A 22142-nucleotide genomic window follows, 5' to 3' on the forward strand; every position below is an offset into this window, starting at 1 on the left:
TAGTGAGATTTGGTCACGTTCCCGGCTGCATGCCGCACGTACACTGCCACCTCGTCCGTCGAGTACTGACTACTTAATTTTATCGCTTATTCATTCCTGGTACTGTAATTGGTTTGCGATTTCGGTACTCTATGCAAATGATTCAGTAGGGTCCAAATATTCTTCTTCTAGGCTGATCCCAATTGTCAAGTCCACAGGTGTCTCCACATCGGTACGTACTGGCTTTTGGGGACTCAACCAAGGATGGAAGATCCAGCATCTTCCGATCAGTCTCTAACTATAAACCACTGTGCATTTCAAATCAAGTATTGCTATATTATACCCAAGTGAAGACATTCCGTTGTGAATGCTAACAAAAATGCTGCTTCTGACAAGCTAATACTCTTCAAATAAGTATCGGCGCCGCCGCTCAGCCGTACCAGATCAGCACGCGGCTTATAGAATCTTTAGTAGCTCATATGATTCACGCCGGTTCACCAACACCGAATATCACGCCCCCTTAGACGGTTTGTGATTGTCTACCTGTGGCCCTAAGAATACACAAGAAATGCGCGTAAGACGTATGGGTTTAACAAATTCCCAAGCACAACAAAACTCCTCAAGTCTCGCATCCATGGTGTCTAATCCTTTTTATAGTTGCTTTCTGTCGGTTTGATGAATCCAAGCTGAACTCCAGCGAAATACCAAATCCATTGCCAGGTTGAGCCATGATTGACGACCCTGTAATCACAGGTAGACACATTATCGTAAGCATACCAGCGGCGAAGATCATGGGTGGACCAATTAAGCTCGAGACGAACTTACTCGACGTTATTACCATCAGGATCTAAGATAAATGATCCGTAATAGAGTGGGTGATATTGCGGGCGGAATCCAGGTGCACCATTACATTTCCCTCCAGCTATGGATGTAATAACAGTGAATTGGAACTCGATAACCTCTACTCCGGAGCTAAAATACTCGAACCTTGTATAGCCGCCTCATGAAATGCGTGAACTTGTGCCCGAGTCCCCGCGAACGCAATGTGCATGGTATTCTTTACTTCGCCAGTACGGGACCCGTTGGGGTCAGGGCCCGAGAGCCAAAAGTCTGCTTTGTAAGAGCCAGTACCGAACCCAATGGCGTAAGGGGAAATATCATGCTGCGAGCGAAGAGTTCATGGTGAGTTCTAAAAGGATGAGCCCACTTACTATGAGTTTGTAACCTAGTGGAGCAAGGGCTTTCTCGTAGAAAACCTTTGAGGCTTGTAGATCGCTCACAGAGCCATTGCTGACGTGATCGATGGCCATTTCGACTGGTGGCTAAGGTCGCAAGAAATTAGGATCAATACGCGAGAAGTGAAATTATGCAGCCAAGAAGAGCTCGAGACCAGTGACAGAATTTTCGATGCCCGCACTGAATGGCCAGTAGCAGTAGACCGTGTTACTTAAACGTGTCTCCAGATGTGGTTTTATAGGTGGAAGGTCTGAGGCTATGCAGCACCACGTGACACGCGCCAAGTTCACGCGATTGAATTCATTGAGTCACAAGTAATACGTTCCCACCCTTACGCCGGGATCTCCGTTGTGATTGCTTATCACAAGCCCGCACCGAGTGCGGCATACGTATACGTCCATATTGACTATAACACAACTGAGGCTTGTCACGGTGCCTTCTATCATGTCCACTCGACATTCCCACCCGCGAATGAGATGGATCAAGCAAATAACTGAACGAAACAAATGCAGCAAATACTTGAATATGTGGCTATACTATCTTGCCGTGGCCGCGCCGCTGATCAACGTAACCTAATCCCTTGACAATGAACCAAGCCGCGTTGCTGATTTCGGCTAGAATTAAACGGTAAGTGGTCTAAAGATATTTTAGAGACACCCGACTCAAGAATATAGCAGTTATTTCAGCCTACATGACCAGTGGATAAGCTGTGGACAATTTGGCGTGCTCTCTCATCCTACGAAACAAATGTACTCTTAAAGGCAATGCGATCAGTCCAGGGCCTGACCTCCAATTCGGATTATGGTACCTGATCGTCTTCCGGCTCCGGCACTGCCTCCAAGTCGTCCATGACAGCAGGGCGCCAAATCCAACCCTCATAAAACCCTATGGACTGTCAAGTCCCATCTCCTTCCTCTGCGACTCGATTCAGTACGATCATATCAACTCATGTCTAAACCGTCGGACGATAACACGGGGACATATGGTCTCCAGGAAATAAACCAAGAATACGGAGACTCACACGCAAAATCGGATTCATTGGCACACGTACCTGGCGAACTCGATTGTTCGTCCCGGATCCGGACTCCCACTCTCGCAAGACCATGGTGGATGCTGGGCTTTGAAAAATGGACCAGCCTTGGTCTTTGTGAGATTTTTTGATTGGTCGCTTTACATTGCATTTCCTTATTCGAGCATCCAATAGCGGCCTTTTTCGGTGGTGCTATTATGGGATATTCCTTGGCCAAAGCCCCTATGATGAGTTTTGACGAATTGCTCAAACGATTTGTTCCTGGTACGATCAAAGGTCTGGATATAAGGTTCCTCTATCTTACAAAATATTGCCATTACAGGCGAAGGATATTGGTTCGAACAGAGGTTTTGGAAGATCAGCATAATGATACATATTTTCGCCAGTCTGCGTAAGTAGTGCTCATTGAAAGCCATCACACAAGCGCAGCTGAAATACGGACCGCTTCCAGCTTCCAGTTTCTTCTCGGTTGCTTGTTTTCTCCCCATTACTTGGAAGGTAACCGCATATTGGAATTTCTGGTAGTGGAGTATATTGATCTGGGAACCAATAGCGTTGGCCAAGATTTCACGGGCTCCTTGGATACGTTGTATCAATCCTCCTCGTAATCAGCTGTGTAGGAGCAGGTATTGCGGGCAGGCGAGGACAAGGAGGGGATCTAAATACACAATCTGCCTTTTACATGCTGGCTTCTGGGGCAGCATGTGCAGTAATTATAGGATGCGTCGAAGCTAGACGTGGGGCGCTTGACGCTCATCGAGAGTGGATGATCCGTGAGTTGCAGTATTGAGAGTGATTTAAATGCAACTAAATCTTATCAGGTGCCTGGTTTTATAACGGGGCGCTTGTCACAACCAATATCACTGCCCTAATCTCTGCTCATGTCATTACTGCAATCAATACTTATTATTCTGTAAGTGGACAAGGAAATAGGTTAGAGATTATGTTGATGACCATGCGAAGTTATGGAGATGTGCCGAAGTAGAATACGTCTTAGAGTCGTCCAACGCTCTCGCTCAAGCTTATCCTCAATGCGCAACATCCAATGCACTGTCGAACCCACATAATATTTACGTTTCCGTTCATGCTTCATGGAGAGAAGGTCGACTGGGTAGAGGATCAGCCATACGCGCAAGCTATGGGATGGCCCTTTGGATCGCAATGATATTACATGGAGTTGGAATCGAACTCTACGTGAGGATCTCATCACCTGGATTCTGTTCTTATTCTAATAACTTCAACGCAGCTACGTATGACCGTTCGTGAATCAAAGAAATTACGCGAGCTGTCCGAACAAAAGGGAATTGCCCCCGAGCAAACGGAATTGCGGTCACTCCGCAAAACGTCTTGGTATGAGGATCGCTATTCGCCGTGCACTTCATTTCTAAATTATCATAAACACCCAGGTAATTTACCAAGGCGCAACTTTCGCTCTTTCTTTTCGGGATGTACTATGACTTCTCAAATATTCGGGATTCTGTGATTTAAGTGCATTTTGTCCGTGTACCGTTTAGCGGGTTATAAACGAGTTTAAAATGAATAAACACGGTACCACCCAACGCTATTCGCGCCACATTAAAGGCTTATTGAGGCATTTAATCGAGCGCAAGACGCCGTCCAGTGAGAATAACCATGCGGAAAGTTGCAAAGGCCCAGAAGATATGTAAAGTCGGGACCAGGACTCCGAAAACAAGACATCATCGCCTCTTGCCCTCTATGGGTAGGGCATCCATGAAACGCTCTCCTACAGTAACATGTGCCATATGGTCGCGCACCTCTGAGAAATCATAAACTAAGCATTTGATAGCACCCGAGTGAACATCCATCAAAAACATGTGTTTCGGTACCTTTCTAGTGTTCTCTCTTGTTATTCTATTCCCACGAATTTCAAACGTTTATTAGGTGCTTCGATTCAAGACTCGAAGGCACAGAACATGTCCGAGCGCCGATCATGCTACTTCGAATTGCAATAGACTTGAAACAGCGTGGCTCTTGAAATTCCAATCATGTTATTCCTATATCTCACTTAAATTCTAGTAGATAGGGGCGAGCCACGGTTGTGAGTTCGCCGCATGTTGGTCTGGATTATTAGGCTGCGCATTAGAATGAATTGGAGAACAATTGTAGCGTTAGTAATCCTGGGTCCAGCTCGAAAAAAAGTTGAGTGAAACACTATTACTGCAAGCCTTTGAGTAGACAGCTGTACTTCCATCCATTCCCTGGTGATTTGTTCGAATGGGCACCAAGGCGACTTGTTGGGTGATTCAGATGTTGAGATGCCTCTAAGCGCCAGGACTGCGGAAATCGGTTGGCGCGCTCATTCGATCGTTCTTCTGACACTAATCCAGAACCATACCCCATCAATATGCAGATAGCCGCTGTATACATCTCGGCGTATATGCCCCATGCGCGCACACACTGCACACTTGACTTAGCGATTAGTAAGAACCCGATGAAGATGGATTTTGAAGATCATAAAAGCCAGCCAACGACCGTATAGGTTGCACATCCCCAGTCATCTCGGGGTGAGTTCAGATCACGGTTCCGCGAGTCGATTGTATCCGTAGGGAGCTCGATTGAGGTTGTGATCCTGACGTTCCGAGGATCCCTTGGCACTCGACGCACTGCCACTATGATGTCGACCGCTGGCCCACATAAGGAGACGTCCTGGCCGCTCAGCCCACTATCTACTATGTCAGCAACCTCGCCACACTACAGGTCCCCTCATCCGACCAGTGATGCCTATGGTCCCCCGTATGACCCACATGCATCCCATCAAGCGTTAACAAATGCGAGGGGAGCTAGACCCAAAGAGACATATTCCTCCCCCGAGTATGTGTATACGAATGAGGTGTCAACATATCGTCGACCATGGTGGATGTTAGGCTTTGAGAAAAAGATGACACCAGTACTTTGTGAGTATGCTGTTATCTCCGCTGGTCTTCTTTGACGTCAACTGCGTTTTTGTAGTTGTAATATTCGGGGGTGCTATTCTTGGATTTTCACTCTCAAGAACACCCATGTTGAATTTCAATCGGTTGCTTCAGATGACCACGCCAGGTGCGCCAGTGTGGTCCATTTTTCAATATTCATTAGACTAATCACCAAAGATTAGGGGAGGGATTTTGGTATGAGCAGGCACCCTTCAAAGCCAATATCATAATACACATATTCACAAGTTTGCGTCAGTGCTCTTTTCAAGTGATTACGTGCATGATGCTCATAGCCTATGACTACTTGCGTTATTTAGCTGCGAGTTTCTTCTCAGTCTTCCTATTTTTGCCGATCACTTGGAAGGTGAGAAGCCAGGCACGTTTCGGACATCCTTTTCCGCTCTGACCCGATTCATTGCAGCGCTGGCCTAAATTCCATAGCATATTTGGTTATATTCTGTCCCTCCTACTCGTGATCAGTCTCGTATGCGGTTCAATTCTTGGAAGGCGCGCTCAAGGGGGCGACCTCAATATGCAGTCTGCCGTGTACATGCTTGGTTCGGCTTCGGCATACGCAGTCGTCATGGGGTGCTTGGAAGCTAGGCGTGGAGCCATCGACATGCACCGAGAATACATGTTGCGTAAGTAAACAGCTCTTCGAGAACGCCCTCGACTAATCGAAGTTACTCTAGGCGCTTGGTTCTATAATGGAGCCTTCGTCACGACTCGTGTCACCGCACTCATCTCTGCACATATCATCACTGCCATAAATGGATACTTCTCCGTGAGTTTATTATATAAGTTTGAATCGCGAGCACTCAATTTTTTTTTGGCGGTAGCTCTGGAAATGTGCCGAAGTTGGTTACGTACTAAAGACCAGAGAGGCTCTCATCCAAGCCTATCCCGAGTGTGGAACTTCGACAGCTCTGGAGAAACCAAAGTGGACTCACGTCGCGGTTCACGCCTCCTGGAATGAAGGTCCCTTGGGTAGGGGATCTGCGAGCCGCGCGAGTTTTGGTATGGCGCTCTGGGTAGCCATGTTTCTTCATATTCTCGGAATCGAGCTCTATGTGAGGGTTGATGGATTGGACGCATCAAATAGTTTACTAACATTGTTGCAGTTGCGGTATACCCAGGACGAGTCGAAGAAATGGCGTGAGTGGTCTGAGAGGAGAGCTAATGGGCAAGATCAAACGGAGTTACCAAATAGAATGCCTCGGTATGGGGATTGTTTAATAGATGTCACTCCACTTCTGAAACACTCTAATTCTCAATAGATGATGCATGGCTATCTTAATAATATCGGCAAATCGGACTGTTTTCGAGATGTTTAGTTCGCGAATTGTTGTATGACTATACTGTAGCTGTGCATGTGTGGCAGTATACACTTGACGTATTAAATTCATTCCACCTTCAGCGCGTATGCTGTTATGTAAACATAAAAGGATGATATCATCCGCGCTAAAGAAGTCTGTGTAGTTTCAAAGATCGGGCATGGCTCTGGCCCTCGGTTGCCGTCTCTCGGCGAATGCGGTGCAAGCGCTCAGATCTGGACCCTGTGTGCATGGTCTTCTCGGAATCGGATGCTTCGCATCTACGGTCCCACAAGAGTGGGGGGTTCTGCCGTTGTTGTCGACGACTATGTTCTCTTCGCAGCGTATTTCGTACAAAACACCTCTATTCTTATGGATAATCAGCCAAGTTGCGGGCGGAACAAGTGGGCAACAGGTATATAATATCACGTGATAAGCCACTACGATGGGAATTTGACGTGACGATCCTCCAGACAAACGCTACATGTGACAAGTCGTTCGACTGGGTATGTCATGGTTGAGGACATCAGAGCAAAACGGAATGATGACCAACTCCTTGAATTTGTAGGCGAGCAATTCCAAGGGGCAATCCCCATGTCTGGTCGCTGCATACCTGCAGGGACAGTGCAATCCAAGCAAACGTGAGTGTAGTAGTTGTGCTTGTAGTTAATTGTATAAGCTCAAAACGACTTTTCAGAATGGAATGTGTCGGCTCTTCCTGATGGGACCCAATATCTTGCACCTACGAACCACGAAGTAACTGGTTGTGGATGGTGAGTGCCCAGATATCAATGTGGCCACGCTAAAGCATCTGACGCGTGGCTTGTAGCTCCTCACCCGTATATTCGTTAATGAGCGCCTGTGCTGCATGCCAAGGAGCATCGTATGGAACCTGGGGGCAATGGACCGCCAACTGTCCTGCCGGGTTAATTAACAATGGAACTTTCCCGTTCCAAGTCCCTGCAGATACCGCTATGCCACAGTGGGCCCTCAAGATGATCGGCCCCGACTCTTATTTTGATTCCGAGGCTGCAAGAGGCGGAGGCTCGGGTGAGCACTAGACTCGTATTTCAATCAAATTAGTGACTTATGCTCGGGATGCTTTACCAGATTCGTTATCTGGAGCGACAGTGTTTTTGATCGCCCTCCTCCCAATTCTCCTTATAGGCATCGCCGGGATCATGGCCTGGGTATGGTGGCAGCGGAGGAAAAGAAGAGCGCGGAGCGGGAGTATGGCGGGAAAGGAGCCATTATTGCGTTCGGCTGGTTCACGACAAACCATTATCAGCGTCGATACAACATCAGATATACAAATCCACCTAACTCGTAAATCGATGGGCTCTTTGCATTCTCAATACGAGTACGACAGACAATATACGCAGCCCTCCCCAGTACCTACGACGCCCGAAAGCGCAGGATATTCTTCCCACCCGTCTCCGGCCGTATCATCTCCGGGCGCCCAATATGCCTATTACCCCGAACCACCAGGTTACCAACCAAATCAACAGTTTTTGGTTCCTCCATCAGCTGCGACCAGTCTTGGATTCAATCCACAATATCACTCGACCGCCCCTCCACAACCGAACCCACCACTCACTGGCGCCACAGCCCAAACATTTGCCTCTCAAATAGAATCCGCCCCTGGTCGACGTGCTTCGGAACCGGTAGTAGTCGAGAACGACTCCGGTACCTTTCCACGAACGCCTGTTGAACCTCAACTGCGGGCACTACCTTTAGACGATATGCGCCGTTTATTGCCTCCATCTGTTCGAGCTAATGCGCCAAGCAATAATCTCCAATGATATGATGTCATATTGCAATTGTGTTGGTTTGATTAGGCTACACCCTGAATATTCGATCTGTTTCCACTTTGCTTTCCACTACCATCCACGAACATTGCACCAGTGCGACATATGTTTTTCTCTCTATGGATCGTTCACTGGAATATACCACTCCTTTTGCATCTCGTTAATTAGGTGATCGTGGCTCGTGCTAGTCTCGTGAAACACGTCCCATTTCATAGATTGCTTGTCGACGCAGTGTGTCCAAACTCGGGTGAGCCGACACCGTCGTTGGAACCACATGCCGCATCCCGGAACAAAATAGTAAATATATCGGATTTGGTTTACCCTTGATCTCCCCGCTCTCCCCGACGTTGCATAAATCTTTGTCCGAGGCGAATCTAACCAGGTATTCGTTGGGGTTTGGGAGAAGAAAGCAATTTGGTTAATAGAAGTCAATTCATGAAAATGACAACTATATTTGAAGACAATGTTGGTCCAAGTTTCAACTATATGACTTAAAGAGCGAGTGTCTATTAAGTATGGTGCGTATCATAGACTAAATGAGCAAACAGTCTAATCAAACCTTTTCTCAGATATCCAAGGCGCGGTGTCATGTTGCGCGGAAGAATGTGGCGCGCAGGGTTGATTCCTATTAGGGGTAATTAGAGGTACGAGCTGAGCTCGTTCATGACGGAGGTTCTATTTTCTGAAATTTGATAGACTTTTCCCTCGAGCTATGACTTCATGATCAAAAGGGACATCAACAAGAACTTTTGCTCTTTGTCTGGGTACGATCGATGTTACGTTCGAGCAATGATTTCCATGGTCCTCAGCCGTACCTTGGCGGATGGTTTGAGCCGAATGTGCCAGGAGTCATTATTGCGGCCGCCGCGCACTGGGGACCTCGGAGACGGTGTTTCCAATACCCAAAGTGTCCTTGGTGAAGTCTTTCTCCTACCGATGGTATAAAACTTGAAGTCTGTTGGTCGACATTCACCATCACCTCTATCTGTTCTCTATCCAGTTATCCAGGACACCCAACAGCTACTATAATGCATCGCGCTTTTGTTTTCACTGCCGCAACGGCCTTGGTCTCGTCTGTTTTGGGGTCTCCGGTCGCCAGGAGCTGCTCGAGCCCGTACACTCGCAAAGAATGGCGAGAACTGAGCACTACCGAGCAGACTCAGTTCATCACAGCCCTCAAGGTCAGTTCTTAGCGCAGTTATGTTTTTATATGCATTGTTTTAATGTACTATTTGCAGTGCTTGGGCGAGCTGCCTCACTCGACTTTAGTCCCAACCAACTACACCGCTGGGATCGTCAGCGTCAATCCCTCGAGCTCTCGATATGACGATTTTGTCTATGCTCACATGGACACTAACGTCAAGGATCACTTTACTGGTCGTGAGTTGCTTTTATGCTTATTGTTATCTATTCGATAGCTGACGATTTGGCGTAGTATTTTTGCCATGGTAAGCACGAACCAGGGTGCACGGGGCTCTACTTAACAATATGTTATACAGGCATCGATGGTACCTTACAGCATTCGAAAAGGAACTCAGGACTCAGTGCGACTATACGGGATACCTTCCTTACTGGGATTGGTCTCTAGGTATGGCATATGACAGATGTGCTTGTTACTAGATCAATCTGACGTTAACTGTGAATTGTAGACTCTGGCAATGTAGTAGCTTCGCCCGTGTTCTCATCCAGCACCACGACTGGGTTTGGCTCATTTGGCGTCGCTCCTGGTTACCAAGTCACCGATGGGGCTTTCGCGACCGTTCAGCGCGCGTATCCTACCCCTCATGTTATCGCTCGTAATTTCAAGGCCAAGGTGCGTTTATATCTCCGCTCTGTGGGCTGTCCAGGCTCTGAGTATATATCAGCCTTTCGAAGAGCAAGTGTTCCCATTCGAGTTTACTACACCCGACCTACTGGCAGCCGATACATTCACACCGGCAAAGATCACAGAGATTGTTAATGGGTTCTCCGGAGACTTTATTGGATTTGCTGCTCATATGGATGGCGTCCGCGCCCAAGGAATGCATAATGCTGCCCACCTTATGACGCGCCCTGGGTAAGCTCGCTTTATTTGTCGATGTGCTTATGTTATTAATGAGCGGCCGATCAGCGATCTGTCTAACCCATCGCACTCTCCTAATGATCCCCTATTTTTCCTTCACCACGCGGTAAGCAATTTCATGATTTCATGTTTCATGTAGACCAACCTGTCCAAATGGTGCTCATAGAACCTCGATCGCATCTGGGATAAATGGCAACGAAAGTCAACCGCCAACGCTGCTGCTTATGGCGGTGGTAGCGTGCAAGATCTAGCTGCGTACGACACTTACCCAGTTGGTGCACCTCCAAATGTCGATACAACATGGGCACTCCCGACCTCCGGCCTCGATTCAGCGCTGGCGGTTAGCGATGTGATGTCGACTACCGGAGGGTATCTGTGCTTCGTGTACAGTGAATTTACGGGTTCGGCCTAACGTGTTTACGACGCATATATCACAAGTTTTGTTGGGTTTTGTGTATTTTTTCTTGGTTTAGCCGATTGTTCTGCAATGAGATGGTTCTTTTAGTCTTGTTAATTTCGCGTGATCATATTGCGTGTTAGGTGCTCTGGCATCAAAGCGGGACTAGCCTACGGGTTGAATTTTTAGATATTTATTAACTGTATCACGCGCCTGATTGCGAAGAACATTATCTTCGTACGGTGGCTGAGTCCAGTCCTGAAAAGCAAGCGAAATTAAACGTTAGCATCTAGGTGGCTGTGTGGCAGGGGTGAGCCCCTTGGATCGGGCCCGATCGGGGCACCATGACTTTATCGTATCCGCTTCGGTCGTAGTCTGCCCAGGTTTTACCACTTCAAAATATTTATGGTACACTGAAACGAAATTTTTTACCTCTCCTATCGAATAGTTACTTAGACCAATGCTGGGGGATTTCATTGCACGGCTTGGGGAAGGGTGTGTGATTAAATGCTGACATCAAAGCAGTGCTACATTTCCCGAGATAAACGACGGTTATATATACTGTAGGCAAGTACTTCATACCTCAAGGTTTCTTATTCAGGCAAGAGCACAGAACTTGCATATTTCTGTCACACGTTTGTAATCAAATGACAAACTCCGATAGATGGACCGATACTTCAACAGGATGACGAGTCGAAGTCATATCCTTCGATCCCGACTATGATCTATGTCGTCTCCTCCTGGAACTCCGAAGCAGAGAAAGGGACTGCGACTTGGAAAACTACTAAAGGCTCCGTTTGTCAGATCGCGGTCACGTTCGCCTTCACAGTCTCGCCCGCCATCTACGTCAAATGAGGGAACTGGGTTGGCTGGTCCTAGCAATGTATACACAGGGGCATCCCAGGCTGGAGTTGACGAGGCTGCGCGCGCCAATGTGCCACCGAGCGCCAATACACCTGAAGGTCCTTTCGTAGCATTGACAACGCCAATAATCGCAGAACCTACCGAGTCTGGTACGCGAGTGATGCAACCAACAGCCATTAACCCTACCCCGTCACCACAACCCACCAACAATACAACAGACACAGCCTCGCCTATCAAAACTGCCATGAATTCGGGACCGAAGGATCGGAGTACAGTCTGGGATGGGCTTCGGGGAGCATTACGCGCACTTAAGGATACATCGAGCATTTTCCCTCCACTTTTTTCCGCTGTCGAATCTCTGATCGAATGCATCGATGAGTTGGAGGTGAGAAAATGGCCGCCTTGATAGGGTCTATATGCTAAGTCGGCTTCCATGTACAGACAACTGCACAAAACCGTGGTGACCTTGAGGAGATTGCTATGGAGCTGACCGCGCTGGGCAACAGTCTCAATGATGGATTGAATGGACCTTCACCCGCCATCACGTCCGATTCGGTAGCAAGTCTGGCTATGTGAGTCCAGTTTCATATACCATGATACTCGACCAGTAAAACAGGGCCTCTAGTTCGATCAAAACGCAGATAACAGAAGTCAGGGGCAGATTAGACCGTACGAACAGAGGAGGGATAAGGGATGCACGGGCGGAAGAGGAAGAGCTTGTGAGACATTACCGGCGGATTGAAGCTTACTTTCGTCAAATTCAGGTAAGAGAACCCAGAGCCAATGCAATTAAAAAGAAAAAAAGCTTTCTGATCGCCGAATAGACGAATATAACCATGAGCACCTGGAGTATTGCCAATGAGCATCTAGTGGTGAGCTTATCTTGCTATTTCATCCATATATATAACAGCTGACTGGACACCCCAGAACACAAGGCTAGAAGGCCTGAACCCGGTGAAACAGGCTACCTACGACTCAAATTTATCGACAGAGATTAACCGGCGATCTTGCACCGAAGGCACACGGGTAGGGGTACTCGACGACCTCGATAATTGGGTATACAATCCCACGAGCCGGTCTGTATACTGGATGAATGGCATGGCAGGAACAGGAAAGACGACTATTGCATCCACCTTCTGCGATCGAGTCGAAAAACGTAAGCTCCTGGCGGCAAGCTTTTTCTGCACCCGTAGCTCTTCCGAGTGCAGGAACGTGTCGCGAATCATACCAACGATAGCATATCAACTTGCTCGATACTCCATCCCGTACCGATCGGCGTTGTACAAGATACTGGGTCAAAATCCAGACATTGGTTCGAAGAATGTGCTAAAACAGTTTGAACACCTACTAAAGGAGCCGTTACAACAAGTGAAGGGCGCTATGCCTGAGCACCTTGTAGTTGTGGTCGATGCCCTGGACGAGTGCGATGATCATAGTGCGGCTGTAGTCGTTCTGGATATGCTATTTCGCCATGCAACTGACGTTCCACTCAAGTTCCTCATCACAAGCCGACCGGAGCCAGAGATATACAGCAAGATGTCCCTAAATGCACAGTTGCGAGAGGTCATTCACCTCCACGAGATCGAAAAGTCACTGGTACAAGAAGATATTGCGTTATACCTAAAGACGGAGCTCAAGTCCATGTCTCTCAGTTCGACTGACATCGAGCAGCTCGTAGTTCGGTCCGGAACCTTGTTTATATATGCAGCCACTCTAGTGCGATACATCCTTCCCGGAAAACAAACTACCAACCCACAAAAGCGGCTGCGGTCCGTGCTGAGCATGACACCTGAATCAACAAAGAAGCACGCACAAATCGATGCACTGTATACGGCGGTTTTACAATCTGCCCTGAGCGAGGACGAGCTAGAGGCGGACGAAGCAGAAGACATTCGGGTAGTGCTGCGCACCGTTCTATTCGCGCAAGAGCCGATCAGCGTGGGGACAATTGCAGAATTGGCGAATATCGATGACCCGCAACGTGTAGTATATGCGCTACATCCGCTGCGCTCTGTGCTTCACCAATCGGAGCAGACGGGCCTAGTATCCACACTCCACGCATCGTTCCTCGATTTCATGTTTAGCAATCAACGGTCAGGCGCATACTTTTGCGATGTCGTCGAACACAGCCAGCTTCTAGCGCGACGATGTTTCTCAGTGATGAAGGAGCAACTGAGGTTTAACATATGCGACCTTGAATCGTCGTTTGTGTCCGATACCCAAGTTCATAACATGTCTGCTCGAGTTCAGAAAAATATTCCATCTACTCTGGCCTATGCATGTCGCTATTGGGCAAGCCACCTCAACTTGGCACCAAAATCAGATGTTCTGTTCGCTACACTCGAAGATTTTCTATCTCATCGACTGTTATTCTGGATGGAGGTACTCAATCTACGACGAGAAACCGCTCTGGGCATCGAAGGATTGCTAAAAGGGCAGCAGTGGCTAATTGTGAGTAAATCGACGAGTGCTTCGGATCATAACTGAGCAAGAGTCTAGCATGTGAAATGCACTCTATCCGAGCTTTTATTGCTTGTTGAGGACGCACGTAACCTTCTATCCAGCTTTTCAGCCAGCCCTGCTTCCAAATCTACTCCCCACATCTATATATCGTCACTATCTTTTTGTCCCCGCTCCAGCTCTATATATAAGCACTACTGGAAACGTACACAAAACCTCGTTGAGCTAAAGGGAAGCTTGATGGAGCGTAGGGAGGTTGCACCTCTCGCCACGTGGAATGTCGGTTCATCCGCCTTTTCAGCAGCATACTCGCCTGATGGCGCTCAGATCGTAGTGGGATGTGGCGACGGAAGCGTCAGGATACTCGGCTCATATGGCGATTCGGTTCTCAGTGGCCCACTGGAAGGTCATACCCAGGCCATCTTCTCAGTTGCGTTCTCGCACGATGGTAGTGCTGTCGCCTCCGCGTCCTATGACCATACGATACGAATTTGGAACGCATACAATGGCGCCCTTATCGCTGGTCCACTTCAAGGACACACAGATAAGGTATTTTCTGTCGATTTCTCACCTGATGATACTCGTTTGGTCACTTGCTCATATGACCGTACTATTCGAATCTGGGACACGCGAACAGGTGCGCCCGTGAGAGGCCCATTGGAGGGACATACTGAACCAGTCTGCTGTGTGAGATTCTCGCCCAACGGATCATTCATTGCCTCCTGCTCCAGAGACGGAACGGTTCGTCTGTGGAACGTTCATGACGGCACTGCCACTACACCTCCGCTTGTAGGCCACACCGACTGGGTCTTGTGCGTCTCTTTCGTCCCCGATGGTTCTAAACTTGTAAGCGCTGGCCAGGTCGATACCATTCGTGTCTGGCAAATTCCCGACGGGTCACATACCGGGACCTCATTTGAAGCGGTGCCAGAATTTGTCTATTCAGTAGCAACCTCACCCGATGGAACACAAATTGCAGCTGCATCTAGCGATGGCACTGTGCGAGTCTGGAATATCAACCATGGCAACCTCATTGCCGGGCCTTTCCGCGGCCATACCGATTGGGTTCGGTCTGTCGCCTATTCACCAGACGGAACTCGGCTTGTCTCTACCTCTCACGATAACACTGTCCGAGTGTGGAATGTTCGTAATGGTCTGCTCGCTCCTGCATCTTCCGTACCACCCGATGCCTTGACTGATATCAAGTCGCTTTCATTTGCTCTCGACAACTCCCGTATTATCTCCATTTATGCCGATAAATCTATTAGGATTTGGGACTTGGGGTGCATATATGCATCTTCGGCGGTGGCCTCGGACCAGGCACAATTCCCAGATTTGCCAATCTCGAACAACTCGCCTAGTGAACTGTATACAGCTGGGGCTTCGGAGACCGGCAAAGTGCAGATCCTGAGTACGGCTGACGGGTCAGTCGTTTCTGGCCCGTTCGGAGTCAACTATGATTCTCTCTTTTCGCTTTCGTTCTCATCCGACAACGCCATCGTCGTTATGGGTTGCAAAAACGGCCTTATCCACGCCTGGGACTTGGGGACTGGAGAACCCGTAGCTGGCCCATTCGTGGGGCATACTTGGCCGGTCACAGCACTGGCCCAATCTCATGATGGCTCGATGCTCGCCTCGTATTCCGAGATAGACAAGGCTATCCGAATATGGAACATGCCAATCGCGACATCCGATCCACAATCTCAGCCTAGGTTCTCACTTGGCTTCATGTCAAGCCCCGGGGACGTCGCTGCTCACGATGAATGGACTATCGCGGCTGATGGTTGGATGGTGGACAATGATGGTCGTCTACTGATCTGGCTTCCATCCGACGTCGCTGCTCAATGGAAGTCTCCGTATGCTTCTCTCGTTATTACTAGATTCGGTACGTTGCAGATACCGAGGCAAAGGCTTGTTGTTGGGGATGAGTGGCACCGGTGCTATACGCAAAAATGATTTCACATACAATGATTTGTCACAAATGTGGCCCGAATAGGCCATCTGTACCTGTATTTTTATTTTGTAGTCCGTACTTCCATTACTATTTATTGCAAAGCAGTCTTGTCGTGACCGTATCTTTTGGTGCAAATCTGGGCTTAGAGCAATTTTCACATCATCATGAATATGTGAGACAAATGAGAGCAACATCGAGGGTCGGGGTTCAGAAAAGTAGTGGGGAAACAACCAAGTAAGACTGGGTAGCAGTATCAGATTCAGTGACAAATGTATTTATTTCGCTTCTTTGAGTGTTTACTGAATAAGAGAGTGGAACTGATGGACTAATTATGATGTTTCTGACTTTATATTCAGGCAAAGTAAAGGATAGCGTCGATCAGAAACTGGTGGATCTCTCCTGTCACGTGTTCGGCAGATCTCTCTGTTTGATTCTACAACTTGCAAACATTGCGGCGAGCATGCACTAATCGAGGGAATAATGGTGAGTGTGGCCAAGACGATGAGCTTGCGAGCCGTTTGAATGATAACATGATGATCAGTCCTGATCTACACCATAAGCCGAAGCCCCTTCTTGCACTTCTTGATCGGATCGGCGAATGCAGTAATGCAGATAATGGCTTGCAACGTGCACCACACGTTCTGACTTGCTATAAATGGAGCACCTTGGTACGTGAGTACTCTGCTCGACGACCGCCAGCACAGAATATGTCGTCGGCAAACAACAAGTCCAAGTCGACACGGAAGAGAATCGGAGGCTGGTTTCGCAAGCGATTGGGTGAATCTTCGTCCCGACCGCTGTCCACGTCGTCTCCAGGACTACTATCCGCGTCACATGCATCGCTGACTTCAGGTCCGACTGACGACGGCCAGAGCAGCACTCCCGACAGACAAAACATCATCGCATCGACGGATAGGCTTTCCCACGCTCCACCATCCAACTCTCTCCCAGCACCATCTGTTCTTAATGCCGTGGCTGTACCTCACAAGTCTCCATCCTCCCAAATATCTACCCTAATCCCCGAATTAGCCATCGAGCAATCTCATGGACATGACGAGCTGCCTCTAACTAGGACCACCACTGAGCCCGTGGGAGATAACAAAGCATGGACCAGTCTACTTGCATCGCTAAAGAAGCTAAAGGGCATGGCGAGACTGATTCCATCGGTCGCAGATGCCGCTGGAGTGCTTCTGGATTGCTTCGACACGATTGAGGTATGTCCAAAGAGGTTTATGAATCGGCAGAGCTAACAGAGATAGTTTTACAGGCAGCTGCCAAGAGCCAGCAAGACTATGAAGACCTGGCGACAGAGCTTGTGGTGCTGAGTGATATCCTGGCCCAGCAGATAGAGGGCATAGGGTCGGAAGCAGTGTCGAAGTGTGTGTCTGGTGTCGCTCAGTACGTGAGGGTACCTAACACCCAAACCATGACTGACCGAGATGGTAGCGCGATTGAAAGGCAGGCACAAGAAATCAAGAAAAAGAGGGGGAGAGGAAAGGAGAGACGACTACAGCAGGCGAGTTCGGACGAGGAAGATGTGATGCGACACTATCGGCGAATCGAGTCGCTGTTTCGGCAGCTGCAGGTCAGTATTCATGCCGTCGTTGGATGCTTTAGCGTATGCTGATAGGATGATAGGCAAACCTGAGCATGAATACATGGAGTGTCGCAAACGATCTGATGGTGGTATGCGTGACACTCCCAGAGATGGCTATGTACTTAAACTAGAATGAACAGAACACACGACTGGAAGGTCTGGGACCGGAGAAGCAGGCGGCATACGACTCGGCACTCTCGGAAACCGTCGGCAGGCGCACATGTACCGAAGGCACGCGCACAAAAGTCCTATCTGACCTAGTGGAATGGGCACACGACAAGAACGCACCTGCGATATACTGGATGAACGGCATGGCAGGCACGGGCAAGACGACGATCGCGTACTCATTCGCTGAATGGCTGAAGCAACACGAGCTACTGGCGGGGAGCTTCTTCTGCACTCGGACGTCAGCTGCGTGTCGGGACGTGGCGAAGATCGTACCGACGGTAGTATACCAGCTGGCGCGGTACTCGGCGACATTCCAATCGATACTATACGATATCCTGAGCGCGGAACCTGATGCAGCAACGAAAAACATAACGAACCAGTTCGAGTCGCTACTGAAAGAGGCACTGGAAAAAACAAGGGGAAAGGGCAAGGGCGATGCATTCGACAACCTGGTTATAGTCATCGATGCGCTGGATGAGTGTGAAGACCCCAGAGGCGTAGAAACCATACTTGACAGACTGTTCCAGTACGCACCTCACCTAGGGCTCAAGTTCTTCGTTACCAGTCGGCCGGAGCCTGGGATATACGCCAAAATGGCGGTCAACGTTGGGTGCCGGGGCGGGATGGTACTACACGACATCGAGACGTCGCTTGTGAGCAAAGATATCGAGCTGTACCTCGAACAAGAGCTGGCGTCCATTCCACTTCGTGTTCCCGAGTCGGATCTCAAGCAACTTGTAGATCGATCGGGCGCGTTGTTCATCTATGCGGCCACACTCGTTCGATACATCCGTACCGCAAAACGCAGCGTCAATCCATACGACCGCCTACAATCGATCCTTGCCTCATCTTCAGGATCCAGTCGGGAACATGCACAGATTGATAAACTATATCTAGCCGTATTGGAGTCGGCATTGGAGGACGAAGAGCTAGAGCATTCGGAAAGGGAGGCCATCCTAGCGGTGTTGCATACTGTGCTTATGACTCAAGAGCCAATTCGCGTCGAGACCATAGCGCTATTAGCCGGGATCGATGGGCCAGAGCGGGTAGAGTACGCGCTTGCCCCACTCCGGTCGGTGCTGCATCAGTCCGAGTCGACGGGCCTTGTGTCCACTCTGCATGCATCGTTCCCAGACTTCATGTTCAGCCATACACGATCGGGGTCATACTTCTGCGACGTCGACAAACATAGCCCCGGAATGGCCCATCGATGCTTCACAGTGATGAAGGACCAGCTGCGGTTCAACATATGCGACCTGCCTTCCTCGTTCATACCGGACGAAAACGTCGATAACTTACAAGACCGGATCAAACACCGGATCTCGGCGTCACTGGCATATGTGTGCCGGTACTGGGCCAGTCATGTCAGCCTTGCACCTGCGAACGACGATCTACGCGAGGACATGAGTGTGTTCCTATCGGAGCGACTACTGTTCTGGATGGAGGTCATGAGCTTGCGACGTGAGCTGTTGGCAGGGATCGAAGGATTTCTGGCGCTGAAGCAGTGGCTGAGGGTGAGTGGGTCAACGCTTTCCGATACAGTGACTGATGTAGCAGTACATAAGAAAACCAACTCTCAAAAACCCGAGGTGGCGATATTGATCGAGGACGCCAGCAACTTCTACACCAGCTATGCCTCCAGCCCAGCGTGTCATTGCACACCGCACATCTACATCTCATGCCTTCCATTCTGTCCTCGGTCGAGCACAGTGTACAAGCACTACTGGCCTCGGATGCAAGGGCTGGTGGAGCTGAAGGGCAGTCTGATGGACCGCAGAGAGACAGCCGCACTGGCCACCTGGAACATTCACTCGCCAGTATGGTCGGTGGCGTACTCAGGGGATGGCAGTCGAGTTGCAGTCGGATGCCTGGACGGAACAGTGAGCATACGGAACGCATACGATGGCACATTGCTTGTTGGACCCTGGAATGCTCACACTGATGTTGTTCGTTCGGTTGTGTTCTCGCCTGATGGCAGACTTGTTGCCTCGGGGTCAGATGATCGCACCATCGGAGTGTGGGACGTGCGCACCGGCAGTCCTGTTGCCGGCCCATTCCGCGGACACACCAGCTGGGTCTACTCGGTTTCGTTCTCACCCGACAGCAAGCGCATAGTCTCTGGCTCCGACGACAACACCGTTTGTATATGGGACACGGCCAATGGCACACTGCTTGTGCGCCCATTGCGCAGTCATACTGACTCAGTCCGCTTCGTGACGTTCTCGCCCGACGGCACACTCATTGCCTCTGCCTCCAAGGACAAGACTATCCGACTGTGGCGCTCGGACGACGGCACTCCTGCTACTTCCCCACTTCAAGGTCACACCCACTCTGTCAACTCTGTTACGTTCACGCCCGATGGCACTTGGCTTGTCAGCGGGTCAGACGACGGGACCGTTCGTGTGCGGAGGGTGTCGGATGGGTCGGCCGTCGCCACTCCATTTCAGGGTCATTCAGGTGGCGTCTACTCGGTGGCAGTGTCACCTGATGGCATGCTTGTTGCATCTGGGTCTGACGATTGTACTGTGCGAGTGTGGAGGATGAGCGATGGGTCACTTGCTGCCAGTCCATTTGTTGGCCATACTGGTTGGATTGGGTCAGTTGGGTACTCACCGGATGGGACGCAAGTCATCTCTGGCTCTGGTGATCAGACCGTTCGTGTTTGGAATGTGCGCGAAGGCATGATGTCCCCTGCCTCCTCAGAAGTTACTCTATCCCATATCACATCCCTCTCTTTCTTGCCTGATAGCGCTCATGTGTTGACAGTGTCAGATGAGGACGAGATGCGCATGTGGGATGTCTCGAGTGGCATATCCCAGCCAGCGCCACCCGACATCCAGGTTCCCCATCCTCCATCTCATGCAGCATCTCCCGATAGGTCCTACACTGCTGAAACTAATACGCATGGAAAGCTAGTACAGGTTGTGCGGACGGACAACAAGTCTGTGGCTGCTGGGCCGTTTGATCCCACCCCTCGAGTATCGCAATTCTCTCACGACAGTACCTGCGTCATCGTGGGCTTTTGGGATGGCAGGATTGAGAGGATATGTCTGCGGACTGGGCAGACTGCGTTCCAGTTGCGCCCCGGTGACAACGACTGCGTTAACCTGATTGCAGAGTGCCCGGATGGTTCACTTCTTGCCTCCATTGAAGACACCTCGTACGACAGTCCCATCCTACGAATCTGGAGCATGGCTGGACCGACACTCTGTTTTCGAACCTCAGACGATCCCCCTCTCAATCCAGAGCCAGGTCAGACACTCTCTGGACCTTACGACCAATGCCATATCGACAGCGATGGGTGGATGGTCAACAGCAACAACGACCTGCTTATTTGGCTTCCGTCAGAGATAGCTGCTGCAGGACTGTCTCCGTTCGTGTCGGTGATCGTAACAAAAACAGGAACACTGCAAGTACCGAAGCAGATGCTGGTAGCCGGACATCAGTGGCATAAGTGTCATGTGTTGGGCTGAGTGTTGCGTGAAAACTCCTGCTTCCTGATTTATATCGCGAATTGGATGGCTGGGATGATTTGTGGCGCCAAGCTTGAGAATATGATGTACGGACTCCGTGATTGGTCCCCATTGCGTGTAGTACAGATTATATATATTTACTGAAACTTATATGACATGCGTGCTTGAGAGGTGAGATTCTTGTGCTCGGGCAGACACGCACGGGTGAGGCGAAACGAGGGACCAGTAACCCTGTTATTTGACTGATGATTTGGTATCTATGTGCCGGTCAATTCAGACTTAAGCGCTGGAGCAAAACTCCGGCACACGTATGCAGACGACACCTGGCCCTGCAGGTGAACATATGCTAGGAACTCAATAGCTAATGTATGATGCCCGTAAAAGAATCACATGTATACTTCAGGTGTTCGCGTGTGTTCACAGATAACTCAAGATCAATACATATCGACTGTCATTCAAGTACGTCATCTCTGGCAAGAGACTGCCTTGTGATTCACTTACTTGTCACTGTTCAGCACATAGATCGCTTGATGACTATTGTTTCTCATAGTCCAGCCGCTTCAGCATTTGAGACTCACAGTAAGCCACTACATCTTACTCTTTGCCATTGAATTCGCCTAACATTATGCTGTTAGTACTACCCTCGCACCCGGTAAACATCATCCCATCGCATCCCGCAGCCACGCCGCACTATAGACCTTGGACTTGGGATGCTGTGAAGCTCCGTGACTATTTTGTCTTGAATTATACTTTTATAAAATAGAATTAAAGTAGAACACCCCGGGCGCAGAGAATGTTACGGATGGAAGACAGGAGATACGAAAGAGACGGGGGCTAACGGAGAGAAAAATAATCGTATTATCAAGTT

At 49.3% G+C, this 22142-nt stretch overlaps 6 protein-coding genes across 6 annotated transcripts; 5 read left to right on the top strand and 1 right to left on the bottom strand.

Annotated features, from left to right (window-relative positions):
* Nucleotides 1-620: 620 nt before the first annotated feature.
* Nucleotides 621-2065, bottom strand: RhiXN_09972 (glyoxalase/bleomycin resistance protein/dioxygenase; the record flags this gene model as incomplete). Its single annotated transcript, XM_043329788.1, has 7 exons — nt 621-720; nt 805-901; nt 967-1141; nt 1191-1301; nt 1753-1851; nt 1907-1951; nt 2024-2065. The coding sequence occupies 7 exons, from the start codon at nt 2063-2065 to the stop codon at nt 621-623; spliced, it is 669 nt and encodes a 222-aa protein (XP_043182622.1).
* Nucleotides 2066-2163: 98 nt separating this feature from the next.
* Nucleotides 2164-3655, top strand: RhiXN_09973 (uncharacterized protein; the record flags this gene model as incomplete). Its single annotated transcript, XM_043329789.1, has 9 exons — nt 2164-2362; nt 2420-2509; nt 2568-2636; nt 2697-2743; nt 2799-3018; nt 3067-3158; nt 3209-3439; nt 3492-3595; nt 3652-3655. The coding sequence occupies 9 exons, from the start codon at nt 2164-2166 to the stop codon at nt 3653-3655; spliced, it is 1056 nt and encodes a 351-aa protein (XP_043182623.1).
* A 1282-nt stretch (nt 3656-4937) lies between these two features.
* RhiXN_09974 (uncharacterized protein) lies at nt 4938-6455 on the top strand (the record flags this gene model as incomplete). The annotated part of the gene is made up of 8 exons (XM_043329790.1): nt 4938-5160; nt 5216-5305; nt 5361-5429; nt 5496-5542; nt 5600-5819; nt 5871-5962; nt 6018-6248; nt 6300-6455. 8 exons carry the CDS (start codon nt 4938-4940, stop codon nt 6453-6455), a joined length of 1128 nt encoding a protein of 375 aa, XP_043182624.1.
* Nucleotides 6456-6819: 364 nt separating this feature from the next.
* On the top strand, nt 6820-8293 carry RhiXN_09975 (uncharacterized protein; the record flags this gene model as incomplete). Its single annotated transcript, XM_043329791.1, has 6 exons — nt 6820-6906; nt 6965-6997; nt 7060-7132; nt 7189-7264; nt 7321-7541; nt 7602-8293. The coding sequence occupies 6 exons, from the start codon at nt 6820-6822 to the stop codon at nt 8291-8293; spliced, it is 1182 nt and encodes a 393-aa protein (XP_043182625.1).
* Nucleotides 8294-9327: 1034 nt separating this feature from the next.
* On the top strand, nt 9328-10773 carry RhiXN_09976 (tyrosinase; the record flags this gene model as incomplete). The annotated part of the gene is made up of 8 exons (XM_043329792.1): nt 9328-9480; nt 9538-9679; nt 9735-9747; nt 9799-9887; nt 9949-10112; nt 10165-10355; nt 10410-10467; nt 10528-10773. The coding sequence occupies 8 exons, from the start codon at nt 9328-9330 to the stop codon at nt 10771-10773; spliced, it is 1056 nt and encodes a 351-aa protein (XP_043182626.1).
* A 712-nt stretch (nt 10774-11485) lies between these two features.
* On the top strand, nt 11486-21274 carry RhiXN_09977 (Vegetative incompatibility protein HET-E-1; the record flags this gene model as incomplete). The annotated part of the gene is made up of 11 exons (XM_043329793.1): nt 11486-12007; nt 12064-12194; nt 12248-12386; nt 12447-12494; nt 12550-14073; nt 14122-15967; nt 16736-17250; nt 17304-17434; nt 17483-17621; nt 17675-17722; nt 17774-21274. 11 exons carry the CDS (start codon nt 11486-11488, stop codon nt 21272-21274), a joined length of 8544 nt encoding a protein of 2847 aa, XP_043182627.1.
* Between the last annotated feature and the right edge of the window lie 868 nt (nt 21275-22142).

This window comes from Rhizoctonia solani, chromosome 8 (genome assembly GCF_016906535.1).
Source record: "Rhizoctonia solani chromosome 8, complete sequence".
NCBI lineage: Eukaryota > Fungi > Basidiomycota > Agaricomycetes > Cantharellales > Ceratobasidiaceae > Rhizoctonia > Rhizoctonia solani.